The sequence below is a fragment of the Sus scrofa genome, chromosome 15, assembly GCF_000003025.6.
Source record: "Sus scrofa isolate TJ Tabasco breed Duroc chromosome 15, Sscrofa11.1, whole genome shotgun sequence".
Taxonomy (NCBI): Eukaryota; Metazoa; Chordata; class Mammalia; order Artiodactyla; family Suidae; genus Sus; species Sus scrofa.
In genome coordinates, this window is record NC_010457.5 from 32,549,680 (window position 1) to 32,572,226 (window position 22,547).

Consider the following 22,547-nt stretch of genomic DNA (forward strand, 5'->3'; position numbering starts at 1 on the left):
GGTTCGGTCCCTGCCCTTGCTCAGTGGGTTAGCGATCCGGCGTTGCCGTGAGCTGTGGTGTAGGTTGCAGATGCAGCTCGGATCCCTCATTGCTGTGGCTCTGGCGTAGGCTGGTGGCTACAGCTCCGATTTGACCCCTAGCCTGGGAACCTCCATATGCTGCAGGTGCGGCTGTACAAAAAGCAAAAAGACAAAAAAAAAAAAAAAAAAAAAGTGTCCAGCGCCTTCTCTGGGTCCTGCATGGGCTCTGCTCTTTGCCGCTCAGTGCAGCGCCCTCAAGAGTCCTACCCTCTGGTTTCTCTAGCCAGAATATTCCCACCATGGCCCATTTCAAGCTGCCTATGTGACGTCCCCACCCATGGTGGTGTGAAGGCAGGAGCACAGCTGTCCCCCTGCACTTCACAGTTTGCACAGAATGGGTCCCCAACAAAGGACAAGGTAGCAGAAGAGAAAACTCATAGTCCAACTCTCTTTAACTGTAGGGGTTCAGAAAGGCAGACCAAGATATTTGGAGGATGGAAAGAATGGGCTTCTCCAAAGCTAGCAGAGAAGGAAAAGGGAAAAAGAAAGGAACTCCTGCACTTCCACTTAAACTACAGAAGCTTTGGTCCTGAGGGTGGAGCTCATGGGTGTGAACAGTGGATTACGTACACGCCTGTGCATACTGGGAGGCATTTTCACAGCACACATAGACACAAGAAGGATATTCCTCTGGAAGGCTCTGCTCTGCCAGCTCTATGTACACTCTGCATTTTCTGATTTGGGACTGTTTTGGTGGAGTGTGTGGTTTTCAGAGGCAAACCTAGGCGGGCATCTAAAGCAGCACAAAGAACATAGGACAACACATACCGGGTGGCAGCGAGCAGTGCTCTGGAAACACCTCTAGGGCTCTCTTCAATCTTTCAGTGTCTCGCAGAAGTAACAGCGTTTTCATGTGATCCAGGATGAAAACGTCTGAGGAGGACATGCTATGACTTTCAAGATGCTGAAACAGCTCTTCAGTGGTTTCCATAAGGACAGCGGAATCTGAATCCCTGGAGGCACCTAAACAAGGCAGGATCACTTAGAAATGCAAACTGAAGATGCGCTCTCACCGGAAAATAAAGCCTCCAACATTTGTTTGCACTTAGGATGATATGTTTGGGACATAAAAAGCCACCAGAAGGGATAATCAGAGCAGAACTTGGAAAAGTAAACAACAAAGTACAACTGCTGAATGACAGGGGAAAGAGTTACGGGCACAGATCTTGTAAAGCTGCTCTAAGCGTTGCATGCACAGGAATTCTTGCTGAGCAGGGTTAGGGGGACATGAAGCTGGGCCCTCTGGCAGCCACACCCAGATCAAAGCTGCTGGGTGTTTGTGATGCTTCCGGGAGGTCAGGAAGCATCCCCTCCTTGCTGTGGCAGGCAGCCGTCCAAACACAAGGTGCCAAGTTCATTTCTGCACTAATCCTGCTTGGGGTTCACGGACCTTCATGGCCTCTGCCAACTTTGAAAGACCCCCCAGCTTTCCCCTCGTCCATGTCCCTCCCGCCCCCGTCCCAGGCTGAGGCCTCTTCCCACATGTCTGTTATGCTCCTGTCTGCTGTCCTTTCCTCTCCCCCTTCACTCTGCACACTCCCTTCGGCCCACCTTCCAGTTGCTAATTGTCTTTTACACTCAATCTAACCTGCTGTTTGACCGTATCGTTTTTTTTTTTTTTTTTTTTTTTTTTTGGTCATGTCTGTGGCATTTGTAAGTCTAACCTGCATCCCAGTAGTGACAACACCACATCCTTAGCCACTAGGCCACCAGAGGACACTTTGAACTCGTCTTTGAGTTCTTAATTTCACTTATTATATTTCTCAGGCCTAGAATTTCCATTTTATTATCCTAACAGATTTAAATTATCTGGCGAAAACTCTCCATTTTGAGTTTTTCTCCATTTTCTTCCAACATTTGGTTTTGGTGGTATGGTCCTGACCTTGCTGTGCCTGGCATGCTCCCCTGCAGGACTGGGAGAATCCCAGGGTTTGGCTGGCAACTCTTACTCCAGGAAGGTCCCCCCTTGGCCACGCTCGGAAGACAGAGGGGCAGTGGACTTGTCCACTCAGGGACCACTGAACTCAAGCAGGTACCTACCTGCACCTGAGCACGGCCTATGTGCTGTACTGGGTCAGTCCAACCCAGTCAGCTCAGTCCCTCAAGACGTGACAAAGTCCAGCCTATCACTAGTAGGACCTCTGCTTCTCCCCTCACAGAACTGGCCCACCTGGCTGCTCTGAACCCTGCTGCCCCTTCCCCAGGCCTCACCCAAGCCCTTGTCCAGAGTGGCAGGCATCTTGAGGGAAGGAGGGCTGTGGGGTTCAGGCTCAGTGCCCTGGCCATCACCTCCTCTGGGATTTGTCCTCTCAGGCTTTTACTCAGCAGCTTTCAAGATTCTAAGTACACTTCAAATGGGCTTTTCGTCTCCTTGGCGGGGGGGCCATTTGCCCCGAGCCCTGCACCTCCCAACAGAGATCTCTCTGAACCCCTAGTCCTTCCCCTCAATGTACCAGCCATGCCACCTGTGAGTGGCATTGGGCTATTTGTCAAGGATGTTTTCAGCTTAAAACAAAGTGCTGACAAACAAGCTAAAGAGAAAAGGGTTAATCTTCTTGGTTCAAATGGATCCATCAAGCATGGTATTTTTGCATCACTGTCTAAATCCATTCCTTCCACGACAAGTTATCACATAGCCAGTATTTCTTCACTCTGTTGGTGCTGGAGTCTGGATGTACTAACCCAGCAGGTACGCATCAGAACGGGAGACGGCTTATCTCAGAGCCTCTGCCCTTGGCTCCTGGCCAGCACCTGCTGCTTCTTCCTGATCCATAGGGCAGCTGCCCGTGAAGTTCCATACAAAGGTAAGAAATTGCCACCGATTAGAATAAATCTAGAGTAAGTTCATCTCCTACATCAGTACAAATAGTGATCAGATACGCTTACTGTGAAACCGCAAGTCACACATGGAGCAAGTCAACATGTGCCCTAGACAGAGAGCTGGACTTCTTCCATTTCTCTGCTGGCTGATGAAAAGGAACAAGAGTACATCAAAACCCCCAATCTGGATTTATCTTTTCTTTAGACGCATATCTGAGAATACCAAGATATTCTGAAATCACACCGTAGAGAAAAGAGAATGATGAGACCAATCTAGAGTGCCCCCACAGCTCCAAAGGGCCGGCTGGCTGTCTTTCTAGGTGAGCCTGGGGCAGAGGGCCAGCCCAGATCTTCACTGAGGTGAATTTAAATATGCAGATTTTGGCCTCAAAACTAACAACTTATTCTGAATACTGAATATTTTAATATGTTTTGGATTTTAAACATCTAAATAATATTTTTTACATTTGCTTATTTCTCCCAAATAAGTGGATGCCACTATTCAAAGGAACAACAGGAAAAAACATACCATCAAAAAAATAAATTTCTTGTGTTGACTTCAGAAAGTTTAGGATGCTATTTGCCTTTTCATTGGTATTTTTAATGTCTTCCTCCCCGGCGTCTGTAACCCCTTCCTTCTCTGCGCCCCTTTCCTTCTCTGCATCTGTGGCTTCGAGGGCGGCCCTTTCCTCCTCCTCTGCATCTGGGGCTCTGTCCTCCTCTGTGCCCAGGGCTCCGTCCTCCTCTGTGTCTGGGGCGTCCTCCCCACCGCTTCCTCTCATGTCGTCCTGCCCGCTGCTGTTCTCCTCAGGCTGGTACATGAAGTTGACGCCAGAGGCTCCTGTTAGTAAGCCAGCTGCTTTCTTCCTTTTAATCTGCTGTTTCTTTTTCAGTTTCCTTTTTTTATTTTTGCTTATCATGGGGCCATCTGTGTGCCGTGGCTGCAATTTTTCTTGTAAAAGACTCTGCTGCTTCTCTAATTCTGCTTGTTCGACATGAATATTGGGATTTTTAAGTTTTTTCTTTGATTTATGCTTTCTAATTCTTCTTCTCTTTGGTTGCTCACAAAGATCCTGATCTATAAAAACAGAAATTTAAATACAACAATTTTCATAAAAATGGAACCATAACAAACTTATTAGGCTAAACAAATTTTCCACTGGGATCTTGTAATTTTAACAGAAAAGGGATTTAAAATATTTACTTTAGCGATTCACAACCTTATACCAACAAAGTATACCATTAAGGATCCTGAGATTTACAGTTAAAGATCAGCAGCCTACTGCCATGTCTAGGGCACGGTTACTGCTCACAAGGAGCAGCATCCAGGGGGCTGCTCTCATTTACCCCCAGCATCTCCGTCCCTCGGGTGCTTCCAGTCACACAGTGTCACCCTCTGGGTCATTTCTCTCTGCAAGTGTGAGAAGGCAGCATGAACGCTCTCTGTGGGGACCACATTGCCATCTCCTGCTTCTCTTGAAGGTGGTAACATAGGAGTTTAAGAAGGAAGAGCTGGGAAAAGCTGTAAAACACTTCCTACTTTTCCATATAAGTGTGTGTATACTTGTTAAAGGCAAACTTAATGCACACGGAGATGCTGAAGGTCAGATGCTGGGATTAACTGTCATCTCTGAGTGCTGTGGCTCTAGGCTGGTCTCTTCACCACTTTTCTGGTTTCCAACTGTGGGACACTGAGCAGATACTGCTTTCATATGGGAAACTTACTATTTTAAACTTGATGAAATTATGACAACTCAAAACATATGGGGTGCCTCTAAATTCTACTTAAAGGAGACTTTATCATCTTAACTATGTCAGGAAAGAAAAAAGGCTAAAAATCAATGATATAAGCAAGAAATGAGAAAAACAACAGCAACTTAAACCTGATGAAAGTAGAGGGAAAGAAGTAACGAGCAGAAGAGCAGAAAATAAAGGAAGAGAAAATTACACAACAAAGAGACAGCAACCAGCCTGACAACGAAGGATGAAGATGGACAAGCAGCACAGACGGGACAGGATGGGTGGAGGAGGCACAACTCCAGTGTCGGCGCAAAGTGTTAACCTACATCCCGCAGGCACTAAGTAAGAGCCACTGAAACGGCTCTGTGAACAACTCTGCAAATACGTCACATCGTCTGTCTGTGTGAAATGAAGAATTCTGAGAAAAGTATGACCTACCAAATTGGACACCCGAAGAAACAGTCCTATATCTTAATAGTCCCATGCCTATTTAAAAAATTGAATCTTTAGTTAAACATGATTCCACAAAAGACCTTCAGACCTAGGTGTGCTTTCAGAGACAGGGACAGTGACCGCTCGCTTCGTGAAGGCAACCAGCATTCATCAAACCTGATGGGGACACCGCAAGATGCAAAGGCTGCCGGCCAGTCCTTCTCATAATTGTCAACATAAAACTTCTAAACAAAACTTTAGTAAACAGACTGCGGGAATATAAAGTATTTGATCAATTTTGACACCAACACACCATGAAAATGTGAGGCAAACTAGAAATGGAAATTCTAGATGTGACACAGAGTTACAAAATCCCAAGGGATGTCGCAGTGAAGCCCTCCCTCTGACACTGGGGAAGACACAAGGACAGCCATTGCCACCCCCTGCTGGAGGCCCTGGTGGTGCAAGGAGGACAGAGAGAGAGCATTACAAACGGGCAGGATGGATGTCAGGCACAGAGGGCATCTGCTGTCCAGAATGCCCAGCAGGTCTCAGAGGCTGTGCCCACAGGCGAGGTGCAGATCTGGCGGCAAAAATGCTCACAGCTCACTACAGGGTCCAAGAGAGGCAGCCATGAGCTGCGTGGTTCCCAGAGCAGCAGGGGAACTGTGTTGCCCAGGGCCTCTTCCTTGTCATTGAGGCTCTGTGCAGGCCAAGGGCATGAGGTGGGGTGGGGGGCTGAGGAAGGGGGCATGCAGGGCCCTGGGGTCCATGGAGGCAAGCCCTGGATGGCTCCCATTCCCAGATCTCATGCCACTGGGAGGTGGGACATTCCGCTTCTAGACAGTGCGGTCCTGGCCCAGACACCCCAGAGGATGCCCCCATGGGCCTACATGGGGTCAATGCACCCACCCACCACGGAGGTGACAGACACCCTCAGAATACCTTGCCTCTGAGAAGGAAGAAGTTTCCCTGGGGCTTGGGCGAGGGCAGGGGAAACAAGGGCTTACAGGGGGCAGATCCAAGTACAGCTGCAAAGGTGCTTCCAACTCAACCCTCAGACAGAGCAGCCGGGGCGCTGCTGTGGGACCCTCGCCTCGCTGCTGCTTCCTGGGTAACCACGTCTTCCTCCCTCCTCAGCTTCCCACCTCGCCAGATGTTTGAGATGAGAGCTGCGTTTCTATCTCAGGACCACATGGCGACAGCAGGTAGTCTTCAGCTCTGTCCTCTCAGAGGGAAGTCTCTGCTAGACCGCCCTGGTGACGTGGTCTGGTTCAGCCCAGAGCAGATGCCTGTCCATGGGGCACAGGCTTGGGGCGCCATTGAAGTGTGACTCAAGTGTGTGACGCCTCTTTCTCTGCACAAGCACGAGCTGTGCAGGCAGCCTGACAGCCACTGGCTTGGGATCCACATTTTGAGGCAAATATCTTTGTATAAAGTATGACCACCCTTGGAAGTGCTGACCAGCTTCTTCCTTCTCATTCCCCAGTTGGTGAGAATTTCAACATTTCTCACTCATAACCTTTTAAATCCTTTCTTTTTTTTTTGGTCTTTTGTCCTTTCTTAGGGCCGCACCCACGGCATACAGAGGTTCCAGGCTAGGGGTCTAATTGGAGCTACGACTTCCAGCCTACGCCATAGCCACAGCAGTGCCAGATCCGAGCTGCATCTGCAACAGCTCACGTCAAGGCCAGATCCTTAATTAAAACCTTTCTATGATCTTGTGTATCCTAAACATTTCATTGCAGCCTTTGATGAGCCCATTTCTGGGCCTGAACCTGCAGGTTTGATCCCTGTGTGGGATGCTGGTCCCTCGGCTCCAGGCCGTAAGTTCCAGAGTCTGTCACAGAAGCACGGGCCACAGGCAAGTGGGCAGGAAGCAGGGATGGGGATGCCCAGCTCTCAGGAGACAGCATGTGAGTGCAGGGGATGGAGAGACTCTTGTCAGAGCCTCAAGGTGCTTGCTGGACGTGCTTCTGGGATTAGAGGTGACAGGGGTGCTGGACATGCTCCTGGGGTTGGAGGTCACATGACCACCCTGCTCTTTTTGAGTCTTGTTCATGGTAACTGATAGAACTAATTATTTAATCTGAAGAAATACTCATCATCTGAAGCCCTCTGAGGCGACATATCTGTCTCTCGAGTCTCTCGTGTTCTCACAGATGAATGACAGCAGCTACTGCAAGGTTAACCACTCTAAATTTCTGTACCTGCTGTGGCAGCCTGGTGCTTAAGATGATTTCCCCAAAAGAAACATCTTCGTGTTTGCTTCCTAAGTACAACATCTTGATGTAACTTAGCGTGAAGAATATCCAATTAGGAGTTTCCATCGTGGCTCAGCAGGTTAAGAACCCGACTAGTTTCCACGAGGATGCAGGTTTGATCCCTGGCCTCGCTCAGTGGGTTAAGGATCCGGTGTTGCTGTGAGCTGTGGTATAGGTCACAGATGTGGCTCTTATCTGGCGTTGCCGTGGCTGTGGCTCCAATTTGACCCCCTAGCCTGGGAACTTCCCTATGCTACAGGTGGGTGCAGCCCTAAAAAGAAAAAAAAAAAAAAGATATCCAGTTAATTTACACATGAGGTTCAACATTTCTTTTGAAAAACAGTAATGCCTGTTATAAATTAGATATGATGTGGGCATTAACAATCGATACAAAGATCTGTTTATTTTTTAAGTGTTAGCATTTCTAGCACAACCTATAGACCACTGGGCAATGGCAACACATAACTGAACATGATTATTTTTAAAAAAACAATGGGAGTTCCCACTGTGATACAACAGGTTGTCTTTGCAGTGCTGGGACAAAGGTTTGATCTTTGGCCTAGAACAGTGGGTTAAGGATTGTGCTTTGCTGCAGGTGTGGCATAGGTCACAATTGCAGCTTGGATCTGATCCCTGGCCTGGGGAACTCCATATGCTGTGAGGCAGCCATAAAAGAAAAGAAAAGGAAGGAAAAGAAAAGAAAAGAAAAGAAAAGAAAGGAAAAGAAAAGAAAAGAAAAGAAAAGAAAGGAAAAGAAAAGAAAAGAAGAAAGAAAAGAAAGAAAAGAAAAAAGAAAAGAAAAGAAAAATAGAATGTAGCTGTTTGGCTGGGTTACATGCACAACTCCAAGTAATATAAAATAATTTATAAAGTTATGGAGAAATAATAAACTTGACCGTTTACATTATTTTCCATGCTGAACACACCAGAACTTTTCACGATGCCTCGTTCTCCGCCTATGACTAAAATCGTTCCTCTGGTTATCGCCAACTTTTTCTTACCAGCTCCAGCCTCAAGCCCTGTAGCGCATTCCCACGGTTACATTCTCCATCTGCTGTGATCCCAGGGCACATGGTCTGTCTGTATCATCAATAACACTCAGTACTCAGGGCCCAAATCTGGTATTGTCTTTCCTCATTCACTAACCTCTAAGCGCCGCAGGACTGAGGATCCTGTCATAGTCACTGCTGTTTCTCTGTCTGACACACTAGGTTCTAATCAACAGCTTGCATTTCAGATCCAGCCACGCTGCAGAAACAGTGCGATCGGGGACAGAACTCCACGTGCTCTGAAAGTCGAGAGCAAAAGCTGCTTATTTATCTTTCCATGAGTATGAGCCAACTGTCTTTTGGAGCCTGAAGGATGGCCACACGTGGTGCATTTAAATCCACGTTTGTCCTGATTGTAGGCATTACCCCTTGGTGTTCATACAATCAGAAAGGATTCTCATATTCAGGCTTTCCCTCTCCCTATCAGTGATTATGGTGAACTTAGGTAGGTAGCAGTCTGGGCCTCCTGACTTTTACTGACAGGAAGTTTCTTTGGCTCTCAATGAGTTAATATAGGTCCCGCACCCAGCCAATGGCTTCCATATTCCAACATAAAGAATCCCAGGATGGCTAATGGTGGCCCTGGCAGTTGTTTCACGTGAAGTTCCCAGAGATCCTGAAAATGACATTCCCCAGGGAACAGGGTGACAGGTCACCTTCACAAGGTCAACCTCTGGACACAGAGGAGATCCATGACCCTGGCTCTAATGTGACCAACTACTCCTTCAGAGCAGATGCTCTTGTGCAAAGCAGTTTCCCATTTGGCTCTGATTACCTTGAGATTAAGAATCTGACTGGATGTGAGAATGCGATGGAATTTATATCCAGAATTCACAAGATTCTTACACTACTTCATTATTTTAGGATACAGATGGGTATTAAAGCCAAAAAAATCATTGCTAAGATTGATGTCAAGGAGCTTACCACTATGTTTTCTTCTAGGAGTTTCATGGTTTCAGTTCTTACATTCAAGTCTTAAATTTATTTTGGGTTAGTTTTTAGATAGGGGTCTAGTTTCATTCTTTTGCATGTAAATGTTCAGTTTTCCCAACAAAATTTATTGAAGAGGCTGTCCTTTCTCCATTGTATATTTTTGTTGTAAATTAAATGACTATATATACATGGATTTATTTCTGGGCTCTCTATTCTGTTCCATTCATCTATGTTTGTCTTTATATACTAATAGCACAGTATTTTGATAGCTGTGTAATATAGTTTGAGGTCAGGAAGCATGTTACCTACAGCTTTGTCCTTCTTTGTCAGCATTGCTTTGGCTATTCAGGGTCCTCTGTGATTCCATACATATTTTTAAGGTTGTTCTATTTTTATGAGAAATTCCCTTGGAATTTTGACAGGGATTGCATTGAATCTGTAGATTGCTTTGGACAGCATGTACATTTTAACAGTACTAATTCTTCCAATCCATGAGCATGAAATATATTTCCACTTACTTACATTTGTCATGATCAATTTCCCTCACCTTATAGTTTTCATGTATAGATCTTTTACCTCCATCATTAAAGTTATTCCTAGGTATTTTATTCTTTTTGATGCAATTGTAAATTTAAATTGTAAATTGTTTTCCTAACTTCTCTGATACTTCATTGTTAGTGGAAAGAAACGCAAGTGATCTTTTAAAATGGATTTTGTAGCCTGCAACTTTATTACAGAGTCAGTTTTACTTCTTCTTTCCTGACTTGGATGACTTCTTAGGGGTAGAGTCGGAGCTATAGCTGCTGGCCTACACCACAGCCACAGCAATGCAGGATCCAAGCCATGTCTACGACCTACACCACAGTGCATGGCAATGTCGGATCCTTAACCCACTGAGCAAGGTCATGGATTGAACCTGCGTCCTCATGGATACTAGTTGGGTTCGTTAACCACTGAACCATGATGGGAACTTCTTGGATAACTTCTATTTCTTTTTCTTGCCTAACAGCACTGGCTAGGACTTCCAATACTATGTTGAATAAAGTGCCAAGAGTGGGCATCTTCATCTTAAATAATTTCCGAGCTTCTTTTCTCAATATCTCTTTCTGGAATGTCTATGAGTTGAAGAAATACTAATCAATAACTTTTATTAGTTGAATAAATATGAACTATTATCCAATAGAAGTATTCCTAATCTGTTCTATTATTGTAATGAATTCACTTACAATAAGCTAAAGTGGTGTATATGTTTAATACTTCTCTAACCAAGTATCTTATGAATATGTGGGTTGTTTTTTTGTTTTTTTTTTTTTGTTTTTTAAATAAAGACATGTTAGAAAACTGTGCAGAATCTACTGGGAATTATTTCAAAATTAATTTCTGGCCACGTCTCCTTAAGTCAAAAATACATCTAAAGTTATGCTGGCTCACTCTACTGTACCAGGAGGGATCCAGGTATCAGGTGTGTGCCAACAGATACCAAAGAAACAAAAAACATGAGCATATAAGACAGTTTTAGACTGTCTTTTAGAAAAAACCCAGGCCTTTTTTGGTGCTCTAAGAATGCATGAAGTCTTTTCCAAGTCTGGCCTTTGTTCTTGCCTGGACTGAGCATGGCATGACGGTCCCTCCATTCAGGATGACCCCACCTCCACTGCCCCTCACTTACCCTCAAGTCCCTGTGAGAAAGGAAAGGCTGCACACAATTACATGCTCCATCAGGACAAGAATGAAACCTGCCAACTCTGACTGTGATTGTGTCACACCCCTGAGCCAGTGTGATGTGTGTGGAATGTGGCCCTGGTCAAAGGACCTCAGCTGAGAGCCACTGAGGGCTCTACTTAGACTCTGGCTGCACTGGGTGAAAATCTTGCTTATCAGTCAGGTGAGCTCAGAGGGCCTGCTCTGCTCTGTACCCGAGACGCCTCAAAGAAATCACAAGTCAGGATTTCTTCAGGCCAGACAGAGCCAATAAGAGCTGAAAACTCATCTGCCTTAGACTAAGGCCCAAATCTGTCAAAACACATTGAGAGGATGGAGGTTTAATTCACGACGAAGCCATACCAGAACTGTGCATTTAGCTCACAATTCCAAAAGGCACGGAGTTAATAACTATTTCAATTGCACTTGCCATTAGAATAATAATCATAATAGCTTTCCATAAAAATGACTTGATTTTAATGTCTTTGCAGCTTGATCTGAACACAAAAACCCTGTCAATACAGTCAAACCACTTGCGATTATGAACAAGGAGAGTGGACTGGTGCTTCCTTTTAGGCTGTTTTTATAAATAATTACTCAACATGGTTCATCAAACATTGACTGAAGACTTAACTCCAGCAGGTACTGGAGCCTCGGGGAATTAAGAGCTGGCAGTGCTCACGTTTGCACAAGCTTTGTAATAAACCCAGTCTGATCGACATAGCAAGTGTGTGGGTTTGCCAGTCGAGGATTATTACGACATTAGGTAGACAAGGACACTGAGGCCCAGAGAAGTAAGGAAGACCACATGCAAGGTCAACAGCAGGGCTGCAAACCCAGGGCCCTTCGCACTGACACTGACACTCTGCAACCAGGCGCACTGACACTGACACTCTGCAACCAGGCAAGTTGCACTCTGTCTCCCAGGAGGCAGAGGTGAGACCAGAAGAGCAGGAATTTGCACAGATAATCAGGCATGGGGTGGAAGGCAAAGGGAGGGGGTGCCTCCGTGTCAGTGGTGGGGCTGGGGCAGAGGCCAAGAGAGGACTTAGGAAGGGAGGGCCCCCACTGGGGCAACCAGGCAGAGGGCAGAAGCTAGACGGAGGCCAGGGCGTCACAGGGCCAGATGCTATCCTGCTGGCTGGAGGGGGGCTCCAGCAAGGGTAGCAGGTCTCAGACAGACATGTGAGGTCAGCAAATGAGACACCTGCACTGACCAGCGTGGAGCAAGGCCTTGGCAGGACCAACTCGTACATGGATGACAGGGGTGGATGGGAGTCTTGGGGGCCCAGCAGGCAGGGGCGGGGGGGTGGGGTCCTGAGCTCACAGGAGAATTTTATGAAGATGGATCTACACCTTGTTCTAACAAAATACATGTCAGATGGGTGAAATATTTCACACAGAAGTATGGAAACAGGAGCCCTGAAAGGTTCTGGCATGTGTCACCTATTCCTTCGGGTGCTGCACCTGGTGCTCATCCTTACTGACCTGCGGAAGCTAGTTACCTGGTAAGGAAACCAACTTCTGTCCACTGTAGAAGGTACAGGTACCACCTCTCCTGCCTCTGCTTCTGAACCTGTTTTCAGTGCCCTTTGCCATAAAGGCACTGACAGGTCAAACCTGTCATTTAGATTTTTAGGCTTGGAAAGACTTTTCTTAAGGCTCACACGAAAATGTAAGAGATATGCTGCCCAAACAACTGGCTAAAATTTAAAAGACTGAAAATGTCCAGGCAGTAGAAGAAAGGGAATTTCCATAGATTGCCTTCACAAACGAAAACTGAACAGTTTTCTGAAAGACAGTTTGTTAGTATGTCTTCAAATTCAGAAACACACGGACTCCTAAACTTAATACTCCAAGAATTTATATTCAGGAGGTAATCAGACTAGTGCATGTATGTATAAGGGAGTTTAAGTTCTAAATGTTGTTCAATGCGGGGAAGGGGAGGCTAGTAAGAAACAAGTTCCTTTTATAAAATAGATGTTAGCTACTTAAAAAAATGATATATCTATATGCACTGAAATGGGAAAAAAACCTCCATAACATAGTAAGTGTGGAAAGTGGTTTATAATGCAGCATATATAACATCGTACAACTGCTATGAAATTTGCACGTGCTTATAAGATGGGCACAGGGTAGGGTTTTAAATATGTTACTGAAATCTTGGGCTGGTGGCCTCAGGTGGTGTTTTAATTCCTGCATATCTTGCACAATGCCTGACTTTTCTGTAAGTATTTCTGTGGTCAAGAAAAGCAAAATACCTCTCATTAAAAAGCAAACAAACAACCCCCCCCAACACACAAAGATGGCAATAACAGTGATGGAAATGCCCTCTTTCCCAAAGGTTGGCCTGTTTTCTAGTTTATAAAGACGGAGGCTCCTCCTTCTGTGTAGAGTGTGTAAAACGTGCAGTTTCTGTGTGGAGGCTCCAGAACTTCACCTGCTGGTAGGAACTTGTGCTCTTTTCATTGTGAGACAAGGATCTCTTCTAAGCTGCTGAGGGGCTGCTATGATGGCAGGAGGACAGTGCCCCTTCGGAGTGAGAGGATGCACCTCTGGCTGCATGGGATCTGGCCCAGGTGACATGCTGCCCGGCTTTCCAAGGACAAGCACCTGCACGTAAGTGACAGGACACTGCAAGTTGGAAAGGGGGCAGAGGAGTATGGCTAGTAAGAACCTTTACTTCAGTTAAGAAGAAAAGGGGATTATGGTACAGAAAGTAGCGGCCGTGAAAAGTGCAAGGACCGTCCTGCACTGAGATTGCCTAGTTCCCAACTGTGTGGAACTGCTGCTGGCTCACTGGTAGCTGGGGTCAACACTGAGGCCTGGGACCAGGGCTGCAGTTCTGGCCCTGAGGAGAGGAAGGAGAGGGGCACTAGGGCTTACTGCTCTCTGTTGAGAGGCTGAATTCTTGGTTCGGCTACTAAGGTCTGGGGGCAGCAGGATGCCCGTGCAAACAGAAAATGAGCTGACCAAGTATACACCATCCATACTGGGAGGGGTAGGGAGCAATGAGGTGTCACCGCTTAGAGAGAGGAATTACTGGGGAAGAGCAGAGCTTCCCCAAAAGAAACGGGAGGAGCAATTTCCATTACAGTTAAAACATATCAGTTAAGAGAATGAAACAGTTTCACCCCAAAAGAAAACCAGTTTATGAAATATCCAACTCCTAACAGTGAAATGCACAACTGTATTCAGTTCTCCATGTGGACTGACAGTACAGCGCACAAAGAAGACGCATTCTGTCAATCTTGTGGGGCTTCTGGGAGGTGGTGTGTGAATGGCTGATGACACCATCCCAATGTGTTTAGCACCATGGCCAGGAGCTCCCACAGGGGGTGTTGGTGGGGCCATCAGTTCCAGGTCCTGGAGGGTGGGTCTGAGACCCCATCTGACTGGGAAGGAGCCCCTGAAGACGACCCAGGTGGAAGCCACCGTAATCAGATTCAGAAGATGCCTCGTATGAAATGCGAATTTCTGGAGTACATCAGACAGTTCTTGGGACAGTACTTTAGACTGCATGGCTCCAGAGCTCACAAAAGACTTTCAACAGCCCTTGCCACCTGTTAGAAACCTTCCTGCTGCTCCTGCCCCATGTCAGAGGCAAAGGGGGCAGACAGAATGCCCCTGAAACCAGTCTCTCATCCACCTTCACCTGTGGGGTCAGAACCAAGGCCCTGGCAGAGGGACGCCCATCACGGCACAGCCGTGACTTCCCTCCATCTTGCTTGCCAAAGGCTACCATGTGGGACCCGCTCTCTTCAGCCCACACTTTACTCCTTGTCACTGAATGTGAGCTGGGCCATGCTGGCCCCTCCCACTGGCCCTCCTTGCCTGCTCTGCCTGAGTCACTAAGTCCAGACCTGAGATTCTCAGTGTGACTCATGGTGGGCCCGCGCCACAGAGCCGGCTGTCCCATGGGAACACTCATGTTCCTGAGCACTGCGATGTCTCTGGAGGCCCTCCTGGCACCCTAGGTGGTGCTGGTTGTGTCCAGGTGACTCACCAGACAGAATCTGGTATGACTGCACACTGGAAGCCCTCTGCACGAGTCCTGAGCCCCCTGCCTACCTTGTGTTCCTAGAGCCTGAGCACACAGGCCCTTCTTAATGGACACTATTTACCTGGTTCACCCCCAAAAAGGGCACCAGCACTGCTTGGCAACATCAACACTACAAGGTTTCAATCTAAATAGGAGTTAATACCTACTTTAAAAATACTTTAGAAAGTGTTTTGAAGATATTCTGTCTTCTGTTTAAAATACATTACATTTTTGCCTGTTTTTAAAAAATATATCCTGGAGTTCCCGTGGTGGTGCAGCAGTAACGAACCCATATACATGAAGTATACATGAAGACATGGGTTTGATCTCTGGCCTTACTCAGTGGGTTAAAGATATGGTGTTGCCGTGAGTTGTGGTGTAGGTCACAGACGTGGCTCAGATCTGGCGTTGCTGTTGGCTATGGTTTAGGGCAGCAGCTACAGCTCGGATTGGACCCCTAGCCTGGAAATTTCCATATGCTGTGGGTGCAGCCCTACAAAGAAAATAAATTAAAAATATCTATCCATCTATCTATCCATCTATCTCTCTCTATCTATGTCCTGAAATAGAATGTGAAATGTTAAAAACAATTTAAGATTTTTCTTTTGAGTTTTATGATAGCAGATGTAATAGCTTTTACCCTAGCTGTATAACTAAGATTCCAGTAAGAAGTTTAAATCTTAAATTCAAAACAAGCAATGTAAGTGCTGGGTAGGGCAGCGTGGAAGTTTATTTGATTAAATTACAAAGCAGGAGTTCCCGTCGTGGCACAGTGGTTAACGAATCCAACTAGGAACCATGAGGTTGAGGGTTCGATCCCTGCCCTTGTTCAGTGGGTTAACGATCTGGCGTTGCCATGAGCTGTGGTGTAGGTCGCAGACGCGGCTCGGATCCTGTGTTGCTGTGGCTCTGGTGTAGGCCGGCTGCTATAGCTCCGATTGGACCCCTAGCCTGGGAACCTCCATATGCCACGGGAGCGGCCCAAGAAATGGCAAAAAGACCAAAAATAAATAAATAAATAAATTACAAAGCAAAAAATACATCTTATTTATATTTTTAATTGCTGGAGAATGACTGTTTTTAGATATCTGGATAACTGAAATAATACTAGATAAATAATGAATGAATGTATTATTGAATGAAAAAAAAGTAAGTAAAGTAAATAAATAGGAGTTAGGCAATTGAGAGGTGGGGAAAAGTATCACTCAGAAAACAGAAGTCCAGGAAAACAAAAGCAATTGAATAAAACAATAAGCAGCTGAGACTGGAGCTTCCTGGTAGCCAAAGCAAAAAGTACAAATAAGTAACACATCTCTTATACGATAAGAAGAGTATAACAGTTCACAAAAGCAAATACATTTTTCTAGTACTGAACTCTAAAATGAATTTTTTTTCACCTGAATTTTTAGATAAACATCGGTGAATGCACAGTGCATAAAAAACAAAACTGTAATAATAGTTTAAAAAAAACTAAAAAGAAAAGAACACTCTGTGCCCTAAATTAACCTACACTAGAAACTGAACATACAAGTGAACTTCCAAGTGACATTTCCCAGAGCACAGAGACAGGAAGACCATGTCCTTGGGAGGCACCCTAAGCCTAACCCAGTGGGCCTCAAACCAACCTCTCAGGTAGGGGTGACCCACCCAGCACCTCTTGTCACATATCAGAGACTTGTTATGGCAGAAGAGCCAGTCAGAGCATGGAGCCCAGCATGTCAGCAGCTGGCCAGTGTGCAGCACGTGAGAGCCCAGGGGATGGATGTTGCACTGGGGACAATGTCATTTTCTTCTGGAAGTTAAATGGCCTGTCAGCTTTCTTGCCAGCTACTCAGGAGCATGTCTCAGTATCTGCAGGAAAGGCATGGTGTCTCCTAACCACCAGCTCCCAGTCTGCAGAGTGTCTCACCAGGAGCCACCCCACCTCTTCCCCAGGACACACAAGCCAATTCCTCCCAAGATGGCTGGGAGTTGGTATGTTCTGTGGACAGACATGACTTACTGTCCCAGCTGCCCTAGAGGGATCCTGATCATGACCTTCACACAGGGCAGCATCCTACAGATGTGCCAAGACGGAGAGCAGTGAGCTTGCTTGCTAAATGAGGCTGCTTAGCATGTGAGGAGAGGCTGCCAAGAAGGGCAGTTTCCTTTTGGCATATACACATGGGCCATTCTCAGCTCAGGCCAAAGGTTTCCTGTTTCTTGAGAAGGACACGCAGCGCCACATGTGCAGGAAGATGCCAAACATCCTGGGCAGGAGGAGCACGTCCTATCTCCACCCGAAGCTGCAGCTTGGTATTTAAGTGACTTGAACATAGTAAGGGAGGTCCTAGAACAAGGTCCAACAGTATTGTTTAGGTTTGCTAACATTACTGCCTTCTTGTGTAACCCTCCTACCCATTCCTAAAAACCCTAAGTGTAAGAATTTGAAGCCTGCACTTGCCGTTGGGGCCCTTTCGGCAGAGTGGTTCTCGGGATTTCTGGGCACCTTCTTGTCCTCATGACAAGCACACATGGCCCAGGGACAAACCAGAGCTGCATCAATGAGCAGGACTGTCCAGTTGGATAGGCCCTGGCCAGGCGCCCAAACGAGGGACCAGGGTCAGGGATGATCACAGTAGTGCTGGGTGGGGCGACCCAACCAGGCTCAGAACCGCAGCCCAAGGGAGGAGGCGGCTGGACTTGGGTGTCAACATCAGCTTGGGCCTCTGGGGGTGGGTGAGGGGAGAGAGGACACAGAAGCTGCAGATGGCACTCGTCCTGAACTGACTTACTGGTGCTGGGCATTCAAGTGGACATCAATGCTGGGCACAGTAACCATCGAGCTTTTCCTCCTTTTCCAAGTCTGGTTCACATACTCTCTTTGCCTAAAATCGCCACCCAAAAGGCTGTGGAAGTCACTCTCACTGGCAGGTCTGGTACCTCCCACACCCAAAGCCCTCAGGTCAAAGCTCAGGTGAAGTCCTGACCCTGAGACCTTGAAGGCACCCAGCCTCTTACCTGCTGTGTCCTCACTGCTGGAGGAGCCCTCTGGGCTGGAGAAGCTGGGGGGCTCTGGAGGGGGGGCCCAGCCCTCGGGGGGCAGGCTCACAGTGTATAGGCGTCGTGCAGGCCGGACCTGAGTGTCACTACCTGCGGGAAGAGGCAGGGAAGATGCCGTGAGACATTTACTTGATTCTCCAAATTCACTGAAGGCATGAAGTCACGGCCACAGATACTGATTTTTTGTGTGTGTCTTTTTAGGGCCATACCCGCAGCATATGGAAGTTCCCAGGCTAGGGATAGAATTGGAGCTGCAGTTGCCGGCTCCACCACAGCCACAGCAACACAGGATCCGATCCATGTCTGTGACCTATACCACAGCTCATGGCAATGCCAGATCCTTAACCTACTGAGTGAGGCCAGGGATCAAACCCGCATCCTTGTGGATACTAGTCGGGTTTGTTATGGCAGAAGAGCCACTCAGCTGTATAACCAGCCAGGAAAAATGAATGAGCTATGATTATTTAAGTTCACATTAAGTTACTTATTATGTAAACTTCTGGGTTTTTATAATATGATGTAAAAACATAACTAATTCACGAGGAAGAAGTAGAAAATAAAAAGACTCCATATAACACACCCCTCATTATCACAACATGAATCTCAACATTGGTGAATAACCTTCTGGAACTTTTTTCCATATATGCTAACAACCCATATGCACTGTGTGTGTGTGTGTACACATATGCATACGTGCACACAGACACACACACATCTTAATGGGATCACTCTACACATATTTTATCTTTTTATCACATATTTATCATTATCATATTTTATAACATTTGCATATTATAATATTCAAAAGTGAACATGATAAAATATTAAGATGTTTAAATCTACATAATCCTTTAATTGCTACATGATGTTCCATGTTATTGGCAAATTTAATTAATTTAACCACTGTCCTAGATTTGCACATAAAGGTTGAACTATCACTACCACAAGCAGCTGCTATGGCCACCCTTATTACTTGACCACGTGGTCCCCTCAAACACACCCCTGGAAATGGACCTATTGACCTGAACCATCCAGAAAAGCAGCTTAAGGTGCTGCCCCCAGGTCAACACTTCAATCTCCATGTTCATTCAAAACACAGCAATGTAACCTTCTTTATCCAACATAAGTGGGTGTCCCAATGAGTCTTTCACAGAAAAATGAACATTTAAAAAATGTATTTATTCATTTATTCATTCATTCTTTTTTGGCCTCACCTACAGCATATGGAAGTTTCTGGGCCAGGGATCCAAACTGAGCCACAGCTGCAACCTACACCATAGTTGTGGCCATACCAGATTCTTAATCCACAGTAGGAACTCCCTGAACATTTTATTTTAAAATAATAACCACAAGGGTTGAATGAAATGACTAATATATATACAACAGAATGTGTGGTTTCAAGACGTTTAAGTGTAAAGACCTGGGAATATTTTCAAATTCTTCTGCCATCAATATATTTGATTCTCTTGAAGCTAAGATGCAAGAATGTAGTTCTTAAATTAATCTGATCTGCCCAGTTGTTCCTCCTGGAATCAAGGGCAGAGTTGGAGATGTGCTTTCAAGCAGTCTGTCCCCTCTCGGGGAATATTTGGTCATTTTTCACAGAGTATTTTTGGAAGCTTTTAATCAGCTAAATTTTTCTTAGTAAGGAAGTCAAACAGAACTTGGAAATGTTACTGTTCACTGAATTGTCAGGCTGTGGATGGGCAGCCTTGTGGCAGTGAAGCACGAGGTGATGAGGAAAAAGCTGGCCCAAGGCAGCACTGCCAGCTACGTGGCTGGCAGCCTGGGATGGAGACAGGCCTCCAGGCCTGCTTCCTCACCTCTTCTGGGTAGAGAGTGCACGTTGGGGTGTGGTCAGATGCCACGTCCCTACCTGGTGCTCAGCAGTCAGCAGGACGTGTGGTGCCCTCCCTCTCCCAAGCTCTGTACATAAAGGACATGAAGCTCTTGTCGGTACTAAAAGCTGTAACTTCTCTTCTCTGTTATCATGTCCTTCAGACTTGGCCGGGGCTCCTTCTGCCACGCAGGATTTTAAACTTTACAAGGTATACTTATCAACATTTTCTTTTATGCCTCTGGGCTGCATATGAGGCTTTACAGGGAAAAGCTGTCCCACGGTTCCTCCCAGCCCCGTGACGGTCCCCACTTCTCAGATTTATATTCTGCTCCTCCTGGGATTTAGACCAAGTGCAGCTCCTGTCACTTTTCCGGCCAGCCCACATACTCAGTGTTCTTCACCCTGCTGTCCCGCCCCTCCCTCCTCAATGTCAGCTAGACTGTGGGTGCCATTCAAGTGGTGTCCCAACAGAGGTGCTGCCACCATGGAAACGTCCTACATCTGTGCGTCCCACACGCTGGCTACTACTCAAAATGCAGTCTGACTGGGGAACTGAGTTTTCACCTCCAGTTAATTTTGTTTAAAATGAAATAGCCGCCTGCAGACAGTGCTGCTGGTCACCCAGCTCCAAACCCACAGCCTCCATCCTCCAGCCCAGCATCTGGGGCCAGTTTTCCGCAGGCAGCCTCTTGCCCTTGAACTTTGGGGTTTTGCTTTCACTTGTCCTGTGAGCACTCTTGCACTTTCATCTAAGAACTCTTTCTTCTGGGAAATTCGACATGGTTATTTGTCTCGAGAAGGTGGACCTTACATCAAATCTTCTCTACAGGTATGTGCACACTGGTCATCTCTTGAGGTGATGCATGCTATAGAGGCCGGTTCACAACAGACACCTAAAACAGGCAAGAATTTTACACCGCAGAGATGAGCAGTAAAGCTCTTGGGAACAACCCACAGCCTTCTGCTCCTATGCACCCATGTCTCCCAGCTGGATGCATGTCTCTGGACCAGGCTGGGACCCCCGCCTCTGTGACAGCAGTGGCGTTCAGCTCTGGTGCCTTCCCCATCTGCTGCTTGTACCCAGCTGGCCTCCACATCCTAGGGACAGGAGGAAAACAGCCCAGCGGAGGCCAAATAACCCAGAGGAAGGAAGAGGCAGCAGGGTTGGAGCACTATGAGCTGAGGCAACACCAAGGTCCTGGTATGTAGACCATCCCCGAGGGAGGTGACAGAAAGGAGGGCAGAAAAACATTTGAAGGAATAGGTCTTGAACAATCCCACGTAGGATAAACATCACAGGCCCAGAGACCCAGAAATGTGGGGAAACTGCACCGACGCACAGCCAGGCCGATTGCAGAGAACCAGCGCAAACACTGATGCAGTCACGCCAGCGAACCTGGCAGTGGCCAAGATAAATGGCAACTTCCATGATGAATGCAAAGTTTATAAACCTCCCACACTGTGTAAATAAAACAAAGTGTACATATAACAACGAAAAAAAGTGCAGAACAGGAGTACGGCTGTGGCGCTGTAGGTTCAAAAAATCTAGTGTTGCTGCCGGTCCGGCTGAGGTTCAATCCCTGACCCAGGAACTTCCATGTACTGGACAGGGTGTAGCCATAAAAAAGTAAAATAAAAATGCAGGGGAATGATGACTGCCAAATTCTGGGAAGACAAGAAAGGAAGTGGGATGGCGAGGGGATTTAAGGACTCCACCTACAGCCCTGTCATTATACTGGGACATAGCTGTCCTGTAACACTGTGTAACTTTAAGGTGTACAATGCAATGTTTCATTTATATGTTGCTAAATGATGACCATTGAAGGGTTCACCTCACATGGTTACATTTCTTCTTTGGGTGAGGACATTTAAGATCTGCTTTCTCAGCAACTTTCAAGTACTGTTAACTGCAGTCACCATGCCATATGTCAGATTCCTGGAATTTATTCAGCCCACAGCTGGAAGTTGTGCCCTTTGACCAACATCCCCCCATCCCCCACCCAGCCGCTCTCTGTTTCTTCTGTTTCTATGTGTCCCTATTTTTAAGACTCCATGTGTAAGTGAGATCACACTGTATTTGCCTTTTTCTGTCTGAATGAGCTCATTCAGCATAATGCCCTCAAGGTTCATATATTACTTTTCTTAAATGACATGAAACTTTCGAGGAAGTATGACAAAACGTTAAGATTTGAAAGATCTATGTGATGATGGTTCAGAGGCATCTGTGGTATTATCAAGGTTTTAGAAGAAAATATTCACATCTTAATGGAAAACTGATTGCAGCTTGTATCAAAAAGAGCTTTTTGGGAAGTTCCCATTGTGGCTCAGCAGAAATGAATCTGACTAGCATCCATGAGGATGCAGGTTCAACCCCTGGCCTCACTCAGTGGGTTAAGTGTCTGGTGTTGCCTTGAGCTGTGGTGTATGTTGTAGCTGCAGCTCCGATTGGACCCCTAGCCTGGGAACCTCCATAAGCCGTGTATGCGGCCTTAAAAAAAACAGCTTTTCAACATTTCTATGGTCAACTCCAGACATGTAGACGTTTCTATAAACAGTATGTACACAGCAAGACAAACTGAGGCCATGCAGCCTGCCTGACAGAC

At 46.3% G+C, this 22,547-nt stretch overlaps 1 protein-coding gene across 4 annotated transcripts in view; it reads right to left on the reverse strand.

Annotated features, from left to right (window-relative positions):
* Positions 1-22,547, reverse strand: part of ERICH1 (glutamate rich 1) — a 56,131-nt gene that overhangs the window by 12,995 nt on the left and 20,589 nt on the right. For all 4 annotated transcript variants that reach the window (XR_002339062.1, XM_021075040.1, XM_021075041.1 and 1 more), the window contains exons 3-5: positions 18,063-18,194; positions 3,431-3,979; positions 850-1,044 (exon numbers count right to left, since the gene is read on the reverse strand). Coding sequence is in view for 3 of the 4 variants with exons in the window: in XM_021075040.1 (XP_020930699.1) it covers positions 850-1,044; positions 3,431-3,979; positions 18,063-18,194 (876 nt within the window). In the remaining variant the exon portion in view is untranslated. The remainder of the gene's footprint in view (positions 1-849; positions 1,045-3,430; positions 3,980-18,062; positions 18,195-22,547) is intronic.